Below are 16,438 nucleotides of genomic sequence, written 5' to 3'. Positions count from 1 at the left end.
CGCTGGATGTCATTGGTTACAATGGCCCGTGGGCCATGGGAATATCTTGTTCATTCACCTACTTAGACCTAACGGGGAGACACTGGTGTGCCTGGGAACGAAAGACAGCAAGCATAATACGCACAGAAGGGGGATAGCCGGCTAGAGTAGGATACAAATGATGCCTCACTCTAGAATTAATATGCCGTGAAAAGAAGCCTCAAAACTCTCAGGTAGAACGCGACTCCTGGTCTAATAAAGGGGCGCGCTCGCGCTCTTCTTGACCGTGGTCAATTTGATGTAAAAGCAGAAAAAAAAAGAAGGATCTCGCATCTGGTGGTCCAGAAAGGAGAGCGGGGAAGATACACCAACCTTGTACAACTTCCGACTTCGGTCGAGTCACGAGGTCACTGTTTCTTGTAGTCAGAATTAGCGAAGACTGGTTCGTCATCATGTTTTCATTCTCATATCAGAGTATATGATGCCGCGATGATCTCTCACGACTTCATGGGGACCTGCCCCGAAGTGCTGGGCTGTTGGATAATCCGTGTGGGGATGGCAATTTGTTTCACGCGGGTGTTGCAGCGGTGGCATAACCGTCGGTGACTTGGCGTTTTGGGGCGGGGTTCGGTGAATCCTAAGACAATGTTGATATTAGTTATAACTAGACGTTAGAACTTTCCAGCCCCGTGCAATTCGCGGAGGCCTGGATTTAGTAGAATAGATCTGCATGGTAGGTAGAGCTCGCGATAGGATCTCACTCTCTTGTATGCACTTACGTCCACGGATTCGAAGCTGCGTTTCTGCCCGCTTGTTGACGTCTTTTTTACGATCTTCTTCTTGGGTCGCGAAGGTCGAGTTTCACCCGCTTGGAAAAGGTCCTCCGGCAAATCGTAACTGTTTGAAAATCGTTAGACCTTGGCGATAACAACCATGGTTGGAGAGACTCACTTGCGAACATGCGTAATAGACAAGTCGTTGATACCAGGCTGATACCCAGGCCATGATGTGCACATGGATTTGAAAAACTGGGCATCAGATGAAATGTCCAATGACCGGGACGCGCCTGTGGAAAGTCAGTCGATTCAGCAAAAGAGCCCGGGGTACATACCTGGTTCAACCGGCTTCAACTCCATTCCAATATAGTAAGTTGTGGTATAGATAATTCGGTTGTCGTTGGCTGCGTTGTCTGCTGCAGCAGGTACTTCTGTGTCTTCTCTTCCACTCTGAGCCGCAGTCTGATGTGCAACATCCTTGACTTCGTCGGTCGTTTCTGTTTTGATGCCCTTATCTTGGTACTTAAGAGAGCCATTCTTAACCGCATCGGCTTCTTCCTCATTGCTGATAATATGGGTCCTCTCGAAACCTTTGGGGAACGGATGGGCCACTGCGATGGTGGATTTACGGTCCAATGCTCCGACCAAGTGCCTGACCTTGGACTCAACGAGACCGGACCAGACTGACTCGGCTTCTTTTGTCCTACTAGACGCAGTGACGCCGAGATAATATTTGTAGTCGTGGGTGAAAAATGAATGGCGCTCAAAAAGATCATTCCAAGTCGCTTGCTTCGCCCAGATCTTGTCCACAATGTCACCGCCGCGTTGGAGTTCCCGCAGGATTACAGCTTTAGTCGACATTGAGATGTTGTGGGTTGCGCACATGGACGGGTAGGCAGGTGTGATAATGGGCATTAAGTGAAACCGGTCGCCGTGGTAGATCTTTGTCACATAATTTTAGCAAAAATCAAGCAGGTATTATTGCACGAGATGCGTTACCTTTGGATTCCACACTTTGATCTGCAGAGGTCCATCCTCAATAGTCTTCAATAACACAGGTTGCGGCCACGCCCATTTGTTCATGATTCGGAAAAATTTGCCCACAATAACAGAACCTGTTGCTTGAGGATACAACTGACATACTCTTGCTACCAGCATAGCCCATGCAACACCACCAGGGAAACCGACAATATTAGAATAAATAGCTCGTCCTGTGTTCCATATAGTCAGTTACAATGCTGCGAGAAAAGTTCTGAACCGGCGCTTACGCTGAGCCCACAGCTTGATTGCGCGCAAAGCAAGGCGAAATGTCTTTTGCTGCGGTACCAACTCCAATATCTCGTCTGTTACACGAGTTCCATTGAGCGACCGCACCTCCTTTTCGTCAAGGCCTCTTAAGTAATCGTTGTTCTTCAAATCAAGATTCAGGGGAATCGACGGTACGATCAGGCGGGCGAAAATCAAATCGATACTTATCCCCGACAATTCAAGTTTTATCAGAGGAACAAAGGCATCTGGAACCGGTGTCATCTTCTCGATGGCCCCTTGAGGTGCCATGGTTTCAAGCAACGGTGGGAAGTCGGAGAAGAAGTCATCGATCACAACGTGTTTCGGTCCAAGAACTAGGGTATCGATATCCGATCCTTTAAACAGCGCACCGTTAGTCGAGCCGCGCGAAGAATTATCGTGTGGTAAAGCTTACCCGGCCCATAGACCCCCAGGCGATAACTCCCATACGTGAATATTTTACCGCCTGCTGCCTCAACTGCCGCCTGGGAAAGGCCCTTTTTGCGACTGACGACTTTGACAAACTCGGTTGTTACACGCTGTAGAAGCTGAAGTACTTGTTTCCTATGCAAAAAGTGGCAAGTCAGAAGCTGTACGAGACTGATTCTCTGAATTCCGGTATGCTCGCCTACCTTCGTTCAGTCTCCGACGGGCTCTCAAAGTTGTTCTGGAGCTTAAGCTCTGCGATAAGATCATCATTCGCTGATAGTTCTTCTGTCGTTGGTAATGTCATGGAGATTGGGGGAGTTACGCCCCATTGACGAGTTGGCGGTGTCGGTGCTGCCATTACGACTGCTGCTACCTTGTGTTGGCGAGATGATGCGAGTGCGGAGATCGGGGTTATTACGGAGTACAAGAAACCAGAGCGAGCGGAGGATGGAACGGCACGGAAAGGAAAAAAATGACCAAGATCGAATATTAAGTAAGTGGAACAACAGGAAAAAAGGAAATCAAGGGAGGGTATTGAGTGAATCAGTTGATGAAGGGAACAGCGCGTCACTGAGGCTGTGAGGAAATGGCAGTCGATCCAAGGGCCAAAAGGCTTGATTGATGGGGCGTTTGCATTTCTGATGACTCAGCATTTGATAGTCACATGATCTGCGCTTGACCTGAAGTATGACAACAGAAGTGAAGTAAAAGAAGTACAATGTTTTGTTCATTCTTACGAAGTAGGGCATTTATGGAAAGTACGTTGCTTATTTTAGCTGACACCGACCGTCATTAATGATTTCCGTGCCTGAATTGGATCAAGTTTATCGTATAGGAAGCTCTCGCTTTTCGCCATTACTACCACCGTCCTTCTGGAAGAAGTTCGATAGTTGCTCATCAAGCCACTTGACATCATCCTTACTATCTCCTGGGCCGCCTGCCCAATCTGCGGTCTGTTGTTAGATAGGTATAAAAAAGTCATGACCGGGATGTTACTTACGACCCCAAATAGACGGGAAGACCCCAAGAGTGCCAATGCCTGGGCTCATGCACTTCACTTCATATTCGGAATCCTCCGGCCTGCGTGCGCTGTCAGCTTTTATTCAATTGTCCGAATAATAGGTTATGCCTTACGGGAAGTAGAGATCAGTTTTCGCAGGCAGGACCAATGTCTTGGCTTTGATCGCTGCTAGGGCCTTCTCGAGGTTGCCATTGTACGGCTCTTGCTTGCTAACATCTCCATTCTGCCAAGTTTGTGCCATAGCTAGGAGGTTTCCTGGGTCTATGTGGGAGTGCCTAAGTTAGCTGCGTTGATCGATCCTCATAGTGGCAGTGATATGTTTACCTTTTGACAGAGCCCAGGCTTCCCAGAAATTTTGCATGAAGTCTTCAAGATCTTTATAGCCCATAGCAGTCTCATACAGCCTTTCTCTGTAAAAAGCTTGAGAGAACCCCCTATATTCATTTAGTTTTCAGAAATACGCATAACTAACACTGGCAATAAGACTTACCAGCCTGCATAGCCTCTGCCGAATGCCTTTAGTCCAACTTGCTTTTCGGCATCACTCCATTTCCTCAGCGTTTGCTCAAATCCAAGAACACCAACTTGGCCAGATCCAGCTGACTGGATACCCTTGGCCGCTAGCAAGGCACTCTTTACACCCTCGAGGAACACCTGGTTATGAAGCGATGTCTTTGCTGAGCCACAAAAAGGCACAGCCAGGTCCACAAAGTCAGGATACTGTGTTGCCCACTGATAGGTTTGACCCCCGCCCATCGACCACCCAACTACAGCACGTAGATGGGTGATTTCAAATTTCTCGGTGACAAGCTTATATTGGGCGCGGACATTGTCGTAGAAGGAGACTTTTGGCCACTCGCCTTCTCCCGGGTAATTCGAAGGAGATGTCGACTGGCCATTTCCAAACAATGCGGGGACTATGATAAAATAATCCTTAGGGTTGAGGGTCTTGTCATCGCCTATGAGCCATAGGTTATCCGCAATGGCTTTTGCTCTCGCATTAGTGTATAGTTTTCTAGTGAGGTGCCCATATCCCCCTCCACAAGTGTATTACCTACCTCCGGAGAACCAGGTGGGGTAGACGATAGCAGGAGACTTTGAGTCGCCGAATGTCTTATACGCCAAATGGGCATCGACAAGCTTCGAACCGCTCTGGAGCTCCCAGTCCCCGAGCTTGAAGATCTCGTGGTCTTGCTGTGCCATTGCTGTGTTGTCTCTGAGAGGGGCGTTGTTGTGTGACTGTCGTAATTCTAACAGAGGCCAGCCTCGCCTGGTTATACTGCGATGATTTACGGCAATCGAGATGTCTGATTTCAAATGCGTTTGTAAGAAGTCGGGTGCTTGCTTCGATATCCCTGATTAGCGAGCATGGAAGGCAATGCGGGATGAGTGGGATGAGTGAGATAATCCAGCCTGCACGAAGAGATCTGTCCGAGGTGGCGGGCACAGATGCTAACGAGGGGAAGGACTGCAATGCATTTCGTAAATGACTAAATGAGGAGACAGGATTAACTTCAACTCCAACTATCACACGACTTGTTATCTGATCACGGGGAAATCAATGCAGGCGACTCTATAGAAATCAACAGATACGTTTTATGAGGCTATCAATTGGGGTTTCTTTCTGTAAAACATTCGTTTATCGAGCCGCTTTATTCTATCCTCATCGAGACTGAATTTTATGTTTGTTTTTCACTCGCTTGCTAGGGTCAGAGACTATGAGCGCTGCAAAAGGATGGCAGTAGAGACGCCAGTGCGGAGACGGGACCTCGATTCGCCTTAACCCCACTTCCATGTCAGCCTGCAAATGGTACCGTAATGCGCTGGAGTATTTCTAGAGTTAAAAAAAAAAAAGGTGTCCTTGTTCACCATCTTCATTGGGGCTTCTATGTGTTTTGTACGGCGTTTGAAGACGATCTGCGATATGAGAAGTGGCTCTTCGCCGCGTCTGCGTTCCGTGTCCCAACTTGCGGGGTTCTCGGGGAAGCAATGGTCAATTCGGGCCGGCGCTCGGTAGTGAAGGTGTATTGCCACTGCAGTAGTGACGCTTTATTTCCACATACCCAAGGCAGATACTGGGGCAAGTCTGCGAAGTGCCCGTGGAATTACAAGCAGCGTTTCCTTTTGACCTGGGAGCTTCTCGCCTCGCAACCACGATATAAGAATACAACAACGCCTGGTTCGCAATGATGTCTTGCTCTGTTTTTGGTCCAAAATTATTACGTGCTTTTCCCAAAGCCTCCTCTCCTCGAATTTTGTAAGTTTCCCCAAATCCCACGCTCTAAGGGCGCTGGAGGTGCGAGTGGGTACATGTCCAGCATTAGGGGAAGGGTGTCACTGTCATCCGCACAGTGCTTACAGTAATGCAGCTCTTTCCGATCCTTTGATCGTGCATCGCAACTAGAAAGTCCATTCTTGCCTCGGATATCTCGTCAGAAATCTACCATGATCAAAACATCGGCGTTCTTTAATACCGGTGACGACTTTGACAAAGTCCAGGCCTCGCGACCGGACTTCCAGCGCGACGCAGAAGTCAAGTATTCGAAGCCCCCAAAGCCGGACTGGAAAGAGGGCGAGGGCGCCAATGACGGTGGCGAGAGTTTGAACAAGAATCATATCGAAATCGATCCCTACGAGGAGGGACGACATGCCTCATCCAACTATAAGCTTTTGATCTCAGGGGTTGTCCCTAGACCAATTGCTCTCATCAGCACGAAATCGAAAGATGGCAAGACAGCAAATCTGGCGCCATTCAGTTACGCCCAAGTTATCAACCACGATCCTCCACTCTTTACGGTGGGGTTTGTTGGATCACTCGAGACGGCCAAAGACAGCCTTAAGAACTTAGCAGAGTCGAAGGAATGCGTGATAAATATCATTTCGGAGCACTTTGTTGAAGCCGCCAATGCAACCGCAGTCAATGCGCCATATGGAGTATCAGAGTGGGAGGTATCCGGTTTACATCAGGCACCTAGTTCCGTTGTTCAGGCTGCGCGCGTCAAGGAATCAATGTTGTCAATTGAGGGCAAGCTCGTTGAAACCAAGGAGTTCGAGAGCAGAACAACTCCAGGAAAGAAGACCGGTGTTCTTGCGATTATCGAGGGTGTCCGGTTTTGGGTGAGAGAAGACGCTTATGACAAAGAGACGAACGTCGTAGATCTAAAGGTTCTGAAACCGATCAGTCGCCTAGGAGGTATCGCATACGGGCGAACAACCGACGCGGTTGAGCTTCCAAGACCACAGTTTTAGAATCGTCTTCTGGATGTTGCATTGTCAATTTCAGAGTGCACATTTTGTACAGATAACCAATCCTTGTTTAGATCTCATAACAGCGAGAAATTATCCTGAAACCTGTCGTTTGAACGTCTCAAGATTCACTGGGAAAGGCGCATGGAAAACTGAGAAGACGTAAAGTTGAACGAAGCATCAGCTTGTGTAGATCATAAGGCTGGACGGGCGAACTCTCACCGAGGGACATTGGTACACTGGGCCCCAAGTGGGTTTTGCCCCTCGCTACTCCATCCAGCGCGACAAGGGTCTAGCCCGAAACTCTGGAGAACTGTGAAAATCGGTTCACATGACCCCTGACAATCCTGAGTCCAGCCCACTCCCGTGGCTTACTGCTTTGGGCGCAATTGATCCTGTGCGCTGGAACTTCCGGTTGAGACGGCCTTGCTCCGAGTTTGCCGCCTTCAGCGATCCCACTCTTCAAACCGCAACGAAACGGTTTATGATGCGGGTATATGATCCGGTGAGACCCTATGAGCGTTGGGGTTCTGTGGTGAGTGGGTTGGGTCCAATTATTCGTTGGCCGTGGTGTTGTGAAGGAGGCTCCGCAGCATCAAAATGTTGCGGTCACATGGCGGTAGTGATCCGTAGTGGAGCAGCTGGGACTGTACTCCGTACGATTGTACCAGAGTAAGAAAGTCTTTTTTTGTTCTATAAGATAGGAGGTCGATATGGTACCAGCCATTACCTAAATTACGAATAATCAGCTATGGAATATGGACCGAATAGGATACGGTTATGAAGATATCATCCCCATAGATCTGTCGTTGATGATGTATGAGGGGCCACTTGTATGCGTAGAGGAGTGGAAAAGAGCAGTTAGGATATAGAGCAGTAAGCACCAAAGAGGAAATAGGCGGTCTGAGAGGATTTTCAAGGGAGGATTTCCGATCGACCCTTCGGCGGCTAAATTGTTAAATGATGAATTTTCATTCCTGACTATCAAGGCGTGATGTTGTTTGGAATTTCTTGGGGGAAGTCCGCAGGGTGCAGTGTGGTATCTCATCATCTCGTTTTCCACCACGGAGGAACACCAACTTCCCCGGACTCGAGTACGCGGCCTTTTCCACTTCTCTTTCCACTGTTTCCATCCCCAGCAGCCAACAAATACTCGCAGATCCACGATTCTGGGACTCCTGGGAAGCTAGTTTAAAGCAAAGTGAATTTTGCATTGAACCCGAAATTACCAAGCGGCGACAGGGCGCAACCAACCGCCTCTCTACTTATCCCCCTCATCGAACCATCGGCCCCAAGCTCGGACTCCTGCTTTCCCACCCTAGACCCTCGACTTCCCCTCCATCTAATAATACTTCTATCTTATTCTTTATCCGCGGTAACTTACCGACCACCGCGTGGGATCAAGCCACGCCCATGGACGTTTCGCCTGGACGGGTTTTGCCATCGAGACACTTCCCGCGCTACGTATTCCTTCGCCCACTGATTCCTCCTGGTGCGACTCCATAAACGCACCGTTGCCGAAGCTTGATTGTCAGAGGATTCAAGTCCAAGATCGCTCAGATGCCCGATGTGCTGTGACCACGGATGATAACTTGCTCGCGATGAGCCCTCCTTCTCCCCGGAAGAACGGCGGCGGTCATCTTCCCAACCCAAAACAGATTCGCTTCGTTTCGACCGATGGACAACCGCAAACAAAGCGGAGACGAGTAAACGCTGCGTGAGTACTTTCCGCCCGGCGCAGGTATACATTTCAAGTGTCGTTGTCGAGGCTAATTCTATGGGGTCCTGTGTAGTTGCCGCACATGTCGCAAGCGCAAGATACGGTGCTCCGGCGAGCAGCCAGGTAAGAGGTGTCTCGTTTGCCGTTCAACTACCACTTTGCAGTGGGCTAATTTATTTGATTTGGTTACCTAGTATGCAAAACATGCTCCGACTTCAATCATGAGTGCCTTGGTTATAGCGAGCCCGCCACCAATACTCGAGCGCAGTCTGACACCGCTTCTCGTACTCCTGCGGCGACCCCATCCCTAGCTACCCCGGTCGACTCGACTGCTCCGCGCGGGGCTCCAGAAGTTGAAAACCGACTACCAGGTTCCCCTAAACAAAACACATTGTCAACGGGCACAGACAGTATTGGAAAATCACCGGACGTACCAAAACCGTTGAAGCCAGAAGACTCGCCTCCGTTTAGGTATGCATCGGTTTGGGCAGCGAAGGAGAATGAACAGCAGGCTGCGGGGGAAAGTCCAGAAAGCAGTATGTGCAACAAATTAACTGATTATGTCGGTAGCAAGTCTTACTTATTATTTCCTTCAGATCGGACTTCCGTCAGCTCCAACAGCCGTACACATGTGCCCTACTTCAGATATTTTGGACCCACAGCTATTGTTCCCGGATTCAAGCAAATGGTCGGTTTACTTCTCTTAAACTCCAATCACCAGCAACTGATCCTGTCCACAGGTTGTCCAAGTACGGGGTTCACGGAAGAGTAATGCGTCATTGTCGTCCGGTTGGTTCCTCCCCCATATACCTCTAATCACTCATCGAGGGTTGAACCGTCGATATAGATGTCTATCTATTATATCGCGCGCACTCAGCTAACTTTAAACGTTCTCTCGGTAGACTCAATTTCGTCGCTGCGGAGTCCAGAGCTCCATGAGAGCGAAATTCACCATCTCCCCGCCATAGTCGATAATAGCACTGACACCCGTGATGCCAACACCATTCCCTTCTACGACCGAGTCGATTCTTTACCCGTGAGTAACCTGGTTACTCACCTCTGTGAGCTGTTCTTCGTCCACCTGGGATGTAGCTTCCCATTCTTGCGGCGGGAGCGTTTTCTTCGCGACTTGAAAGAGAAGAAAATTGATACCATGCTGGTGGATTCTGTGTGCGCGCTGTCTTCCCGATTTTCACCCCATCCGCTACTGAGTCCGCCTCAAGCGCCTACCATTGATGGCTCAGAACCCCAGTCCACTATGAAGAAATCTAACCGAGGTCAACCATTCGCCAATCGAGCAATGAGTGCCTTAGTGGAATCTCTCTCATTCCCGACTCTTTCCGTTGTCCAGGCGTGTTTATTGCTTGCATACGATCAATTCGGTTCAAACCATGATAGTGGGCTATGGATGTACTTGGGAATATCCATTCGAATGGCGCAAGACCTCGGGATGCAGAAGCTGCAAGGCTTGGATTACAGTTACGGCCGAACCGGTGTGACGCCGAGCGCAGTTATGACAGGGCACGCTTCGAAACTTGGGGAAGATCAATACGATGAGCCTCCGAACGGCCCTGCCTCGACAAAAAATTCGCAGGGGGTGGAAGATCGACGTGCCTGGGAGCGCGAAAGAGTGGACACGTTCTGGAGCATCTTTTTTCTCGACAGGGTGATATCTTCTGGTACAGGACGGCCCGTGACTTTGCGTGATGAGGATATAGAACTCCGCTTTCCTTTACAGTCAGAGTCACAGCTTCCTAATGGCTGGCCAGCACCTTTTCCACCGCTTATCCGCATTATTCATTTGTATGGAAGGGTCACAGACCTTATAAACAGCATGCAGGATGTCAACCATGTGACTTCAGATACGTTAAAAAGGCTGGCCGGAATGGAAAGCGACTTGACAGGTACAGTTATGTTCAACTGGGGGGTTTTCTAGGCTGGGGCTAATCAATATCCGTCAAAAGGCATTTACCAACGGTTGTCACCAAGACTCCACTTCAATGCTGCGAATTTCCAAGCATATGTAAAGGCTAAAGAAGGAACAAACTTTATTCTCCTTCATTTTGTGAGAACTCCTCATCTCTTATGAAACTCGAAGTTGACGCTAATACTCTCAAAGTGGTTCCACACAGTGATCGTACTCCTCCACCAACCCACCCTTCTATATTCCTTTGGCGGCACCATTCAGCACCTTTACCCTAATAGTCGTGACCTTTCGATGTCGTCAGCCAAAACAATAGCAGATATTCTGTCTTTTTCAGAGCTGGTAGATGGCAAAAGCTTCATCGGCAATCCTTTCACCAGTCAGCCGATGTATATCGCCGCATGCGCTTTTCTCATGGAGAGTGCTCATTATTCCTCTCCGTCGTCACGGTCTGTTTCACCTTCACACCAGCCACTTCTAGCCAATCAAACCAGTGGGTTCTTTTTGCCGAGCGTGGATTCGTCCTCCAACCCATCGGACCGCAAGCCCACTGCAAGATATAGCCTTCTTGCGTCCGCTGCTAGGGAGAACTATCAGAGATGCTACAAAGCTTTGAAAGCTCTCGAGAATTACTGGGAGGGTACAAAGTATATATTGACGGTTTTGAACCAAAAGGCCAAGGGAATAGTGGACCCCTTATTATATACTGAGGAGGAGATGGAGGGCACTACTGGAACACCCTCGGCTCAGCCCGTTACGGGGTCCAACTGGCGGCAATCACATTTGCCCGGTTCTACCAATGCTACGGGAGGACCAGCATCTGGTGCGTGTTCTCCGGATGCGAGAGGGTCGCCGAGGATGGATCCTAGCCAAGGTAAGATGATATCATTGTATTATTCTTCATTTGTGTTCATCATTGAGCTAACCCTCATTTCAGCTATTGGCTGGTCCCTCACCAATGCAACAAATTCCTCGCAACCGAACCTCAGCCTACTCTATCAAATGCCTGCCGCTCCTCCCGAGTCCGCCCCTGATAACAAATCGTACCCTTCTCAGTACAGTCACAGCTACACCAATGTACCCGTCCATTCAGGTATTGGGCAAAGTTCCGGTTCATTCGCGCGAGATATTGAATCCACAAATACCTCTGGTGTCGCTCATGATTCCTTAGTTTCTTCCGGTCAGGCGGCAACTTCGGACGCAACTCTTCTCCTTGGCCTGAACTCCCAATATCCTCATCCTTTACCACCCTCATCGAATTCACAACCAACGCAGACCCGAAATATCCCGACTACCTCCTCTTCAGCCCTAAATCCTCAAGTGTCTGCATACAACTACATTCCACCGACGACGGATGGTCGCCACGCTAATGGTGGCCATATGGGGACAAGACCTTCAGACCTCCACTCTGGCCTCAATCCGCACGCGGGCGGTGATCTTCTTATTGAGAGTCAAGATGTCGACATGTCCGCGCTCCATCAACAGGACCAATTCCCTTTCCCCATCAATGGGCTACCTTGGTTAGAATATCTTCCGCCGGATGTTCTCAGCTACTTTAACCCCGACCACCAAAACTTTCCTCTCATGAGCCCTGATGAAGGTGCACCACCGCCTCATTAAATTTTACATCTATTCATGTGTTATGCCTAGCAATGTCTCTGCTATGTCACGGTTAAGGAGAAGGGATCCACGGCGTCTTTCGGTTAGATTTTTCAGCTTTGGTGAAACAAAAATAGAGCGCGAGCCATTGATCTTGGCTTTTTTGTTACTGTTGCCATTTCATGTACTCACTATAATTCGCCAGCGCCTTTTGCATGGACCATTTTTTTTTTTTTGCTTGATAGCGTTTGGTCATTCTAATGTATAACTGTCATTACCTGTCGTTTTGCATGGGAAGGTCATGGTCTTTGGGTGTTTGGTGTTATGGGAGATTAACCCTCCTGTAATCGATGTATCTCAGGAATTCTGTAAACGTACGCCTACTGACGAATATAGGTCGCAACAGCTAGTTATGTTTGTCTAAAAAAACGACATATTAATATCAATGAACAATTCATCGCAGAGTTTCGGTCAGTAGTAGGTGTACTCTATCTGAAACTTGAGCCTCAGGCTCATATCGGTTGCCCGGCACAACGGGGCGGTGAGCACAACGGCAACAACGGTCGACTGACATAGATCAACACCTCTCTTATCGACTCTCTGAGTTGGTTTGCATTACTATTATGGGCTTTGGCAATTTTGTGCTTAAAGCCTGCTCCCTCGGGGGGTACTTCTACTGATAGTTTATTTGCACCGACTCTGTTATTGTGAGTATTACTGCTGTTTTGATGCCTTGATGCGGAACTAATGTATGGTTATTTTCCGACAAGCAGGTATTCGTTTTATATTTTACTTTAGCACATTGGGCAACTATTACAGCGCAGCATGGATGGACAAGTTGATACTCAGGATTTGATGGACTCCAAACGAGAACCCGCAGAAAACGGTACAAACATACCTTTGGATGACACAGCTACGACGGGCTTTCCTGAATCAGCCATTTCACAGAAGTTCCTGGAGTACGGCAACCATGCCAGTCTCGATGAAACAATGCAGGTCACAGCGCAGGATAGTGGCTACAACTCATCTGGGTCCTCGGCACATCACTCTCCGGCCGAGACTCTAAGTGGTGGAGGGGACGACGGCGAACCGATTCACACGCGGTCAAGGGCATCCAGCCGCACTTCGATTTCTTCTATTCCTGCCTCGGTATTGACGAACCTACCGGACGGAATAAAGCCTATGAACCTGCGAGATACGCAAGATTACGTGTATCAACCCTGGGACCATCATGGGCCACGTGCCGTCCATACGATCCGACAGCGCGAAGCTACATTCCGGAAGCCGAGCTCGGTGCGGGCAATGCAGATGCATACGGAGGACGAGGCAGATTACGACTATCATCTCACTCCTCCCAGACGCCGGGGTAGTCAGCGCACTTCCGATTTCTCTATTCGGTCCGCGGGCTCGTCGCCATTCAAAAGGTCTCCATTTTACTCTCCCACGGCAGCAGCTGGAAAGCCGAAGGTTAAGAAGGAATACCCACTTGTCCTTCTCCACTGCACCTTGTTACCCCCGTCACTCCCTGTGGCCGGGTTAGTGGCGCATCCGGATCGTAAGAAGATTCTGAGCGAAGTTCTGCCCTCGGTGTACTGGAAGAGATGGAAGTTACTTGAGGAGAAAATCGGATCGGGCGTTCTCCGCGACCGTGGTGTGCTCATTTCTCACCCGGAGGATATGTATGACCTTCTTGAGGAACGACTATTGGAGAGCTTGGAATTACAAGTCCCCCGACTTGATCATGGACATTTCCTTGGGCGTGACGAAACTGAGTCGGATAGGGAGGATCGCTTGGCAAAGGAGGACAGCAGCACAGAGGATGAAGGCGATGAGTGTCCGGATTGCGGAGGCCGTGTTGTACGGCACAATACGACCCGAAAGTGGGAAGTCAAAGTATTCGCCGCTAATGGACTGATGAGGGCTGGGGCGTGGGCTGCAGCATGGAAAGAGATGGAGAAGGTTGATGTAGAGGTTGGCCTGTGGTTGCCTTCCGATGTGAGAGCCGGACTTGAAAAACGGGTCGCCGAAGACTCGTCACACATTGATAACGGCTTCGGTCAACCTTTACTGCAGGAACCGGGGAATATCCTATCGGGGCCTCCAAATCTCGCGCTCACGCCGACCCCTCAAAAAGCCGGATCTGGCTCTCACGTTACTCAACACCGTGAGAGGTCTCCCTCGCCCGTCGCAACTCGGCATAGGCCTCAAGATGATCAAAAGTGCGAATTGAATGCGAGAAAGCCGTCGGAAGAGATTGACCTGCAAACTCTGCTGGTAAATTACATCCGCGTGCTTGCCAACGACCGACGCAATATCGCCATTGTCTTCCTTAGCGCGCTTGTCGTCTTTGTTGCTATCAACTCTAAATCAGCCACCGTCGTGTCGGATTTGCGCCCATTCCCCGACGATATCCTAGAATTTACTGCTTCATCCGGGGTTCCACTGCAGGAATCCGAAACTCAACCGTGGAGAGAGAGGACAAACTCACGAACCTTGTCAGCCACAGTGCCAGACTCGACAGCAGTAGTTGCACCATCCGCGGAGCCCGTGACATTTTCCAGCCTAGACGACTTCCGAGACCCTCCGGTGGAGCGTGTTCTATCTGGGACGGAGGAGTCTCAGCAACCAAACCTCGATGAGGTATCTGTGGAAAGTGCCGACTTCGCTTCTGATGAGGGGCAACAAGAGCAGTCCAGCGTGGATGAGCCGGAGAAGTTGCCACAAACAGCAAGTGACACCGCATTCGTTGAGAGTGATGATGCATTCTTTGATATGGAAGACCAAGAACACTCCAGTAAGAATGCACCGGAAGAGTTACAGCCAACAGCAGCTGATAATTTACCAGTTGAAAATGCGCAATTTGACTCTGAGGGAGAACAACAGCCCAGCGAGAATGAACCCGTGAAGCTACCACCAACAAAGAGTGACCCCGCATCTGTTGGAAGTGTCGATATTACCTCTGCAGAGTCGGAACAGCCATCACGAGCTAGCGAGAACGAGCCGAAGGAGCCTTCCCCAACTGCGGCCGGAACTCTCTCCAGTGACGGCTCTCATGCCGTTGCCGAAGCGCACGAAGCTCTGCAAGCCAGTGAGACTGTGTCCTCGGAAGAAGCTCTAGGCTCGACGGCTTCAGTGGATCATACTATCAATGACCCGCCATTGTCTCTTGATGAACAACACAATCAGCACGAGAAGGGTGATGAAGCCCAGCACAATGAACAACTCGAGAAAGACGAACCAAGCGCGTCGAACGGACAGTGAACAGAACGAAGCGAATGAAATATACGATATGTAACCGAGCTATGCAACTATTTACGAACGATATGAGAAGATTTTGGACTTGGCCTTTGGATTTCTGCGGACCTTGCTTGTTAGCCGTTGCGTTTCTTTAACATTAGCCTTATCGAACCTATATTTAGGATTAGTGTATTAAATTGAACTACCACCTCTCAATGTTTCCCCGAGCCTCGAGAACGTACTGTAAGACACTTGGTAGCCCTAGATATCGCGTTCGGTCTATTACCTGAGTAGGCTGAGTGAGTGTGCACACCAGCCCATCTTAGTTTGTATGATTCAACAATAACCTGAAGGGCCTCCTGAAACTTGGTTGCAAAAGATAACTTAGTTAAGCTAGGTGTTGTCTGCAGATTAGCTAATTGCCCGGGCCGGGTTGTTAAGTTAGTTAGTTACCTTCTGGCGGGCAAGTTCTCCCCCTCTGGTGTTCTCAACAACAAACGGACCGGCCTTTCAAAATTGAACCCGTTATTATTTCAATCACCGCTGGAAACAGAACAATTCAAGCCAAGGCAGAATTCTAATGCATAGCACAGCTCAGAGCACTGACTTTGATCTTCAATTTGACTGAATTTGGGAATACCTCCGTCTTCACTTCATGACTAGAGCTGATTCAAGCTTTACGTTGTGCTGTTCCACGACACACGTTGGCCTTCGTTCCAAGGTTAAAACCAATATGCCCGAAGACTAAGCACCGGTAGGGCTTGTTATATGGGTTGCAGTACTGTATAACAGAATAATGGTGGAAAAGTATGCTTGTTTTCCAAGTGCTCGGCATCAGAGTGTTGTGCTTCGGAGACCGTCCCCGTATCCACTCCCTTGAACGTCACCTATCTCTGAGAAGTGTCTTGCTACTATCATTATGTCTCACATCATCAATCTACCATTATTCTGATAGGGCCACGACTGAGTATACTACGGCGAATCTTAGCAACCGCTCCCCCCAGCCAGCGTTCTTCAAAGGCGCAATATCCTTACCATCTTGCTTACGGGCACCGTCACGCATGGCGCGATGCAGGGGAATTGAAGCATTTGCTTTTTCCTTCAAGGGTATTTTGGCGATACGCTCATTCACTTCATTCACAAGTCTGCCTTCGTGTTTGGAACGCTATCATATGGGCCACCAGCCATGAGCCATGAGGTTTGCCCGCCAGATCTTGCCC

General features: G+C 49.3%; 5 protein-coding genes across 5 annotated transcripts; 3 read left to right on the top strand and 2 right to left on the bottom strand.

The window, feature by feature from the left end:
* Positions 1-547: 547 nt before the first annotated feature.
* PAP1 (polynucleotide adenylyltransferase) lies at positions 548-2,829 on the bottom strand (the record flags this gene model as incomplete). The annotated part of the gene is made up of 8 exons (XM_041705987.1): positions 548-616; positions 759-876; positions 931-1,045; positions 1,091-1,697; positions 1,755-1,966; positions 2,024-2,398; positions 2,458-2,606; positions 2,675-2,829. The coding sequence occupies 8 exons, from the start codon at positions 2,827-2,829 to the stop codon at positions 548-550; spliced, it is 1,800 nt and encodes a 599-aa protein (XP_041558417.1).
* A 466-nt stretch (positions 2,830-3,295) lies between these two features.
* On the bottom strand, positions 3,296-4,695 carry APUU_50933S (homoserine acetyltransferase family protein; the record flags this gene model as incomplete). The annotated part of the gene is made up of 6 exons (XM_041705986.1): positions 3,296-3,417; positions 3,472-3,551; positions 3,606-3,753; positions 3,817-3,926; positions 3,983-4,478; positions 4,551-4,695. The coding sequence occupies 6 exons, from the start codon at positions 4,693-4,695 to the stop codon at positions 3,296-3,298; spliced, it is 1,101 nt and encodes a 366-aa protein (XP_041558416.1).
* Positions 4,696-5,678: 983 nt separating this feature from the next.
* APUU_50932A (flavin reductase family protein) lies at positions 5,679-6,741 on the top strand (the record flags this gene model as incomplete). The annotated part of the gene is made up of 2 exons (XM_041705984.1): positions 5,679-5,749; positions 5,862-6,741. 2 exons carry the CDS (start codon positions 5,679-5,681, stop codon positions 6,739-6,741), a joined length of 951 nt encoding a protein of 316 aa, XP_041558415.1.
* A 1,598-nt stretch (positions 6,742-8,339) lies between these two features.
* On the top strand, positions 8,340-12,002 carry APUU_50931A (putative C6 transcription factor; the record flags this gene model as incomplete). The annotated part of the gene is made up of 9 exons (XM_041705983.1): positions 8,340-8,455; positions 8,532-8,581; positions 8,653-8,994; positions 9,055-9,146; positions 9,199-9,247; positions 9,361-10,362; positions 10,423-10,523; positions 10,578-11,256; positions 11,320-12,002. The coding sequence occupies 9 exons, from the start codon at positions 8,340-8,342 to the stop codon at positions 12,000-12,002; spliced, it is 3,114 nt and encodes a 1,037-aa protein (XP_041558414.1).
* An 804-nt stretch (positions 12,003-12,806) lies between these two features.
* On the top strand, positions 12,807-15,242 carry APUU_50930A (uncharacterized protein; the record flags this gene model as incomplete). Its single annotated transcript, XM_041705982.1, has 2 exons — positions 12,807-14,775; positions 14,827-15,242. 2 exons carry the CDS (start codon positions 12,807-12,809, stop codon positions 15,240-15,242), a joined length of 2,385 nt encoding a protein of 794 aa, XP_041558413.1.
* Between the last annotated feature and the right edge of the window lie 1,196 nt (positions 15,243-16,438).

This window comes from Aspergillus puulaauensis, chromosome 5 (assembly GCF_016861865.1).
Source record: "Aspergillus puulaauensis MK2 DNA, chromosome 5, nearly complete sequence".
Lineage (NCBI taxonomy): Eukaryota > Fungi > Ascomycota > Eurotiomycetes > Eurotiales > Aspergillaceae > Aspergillus > Aspergillus puulaauensis.
The sequence above is the reverse complement of the archived record's forward strand: the minus strand, read 5'-3'. Positions and strand labels throughout refer to the sequence as shown.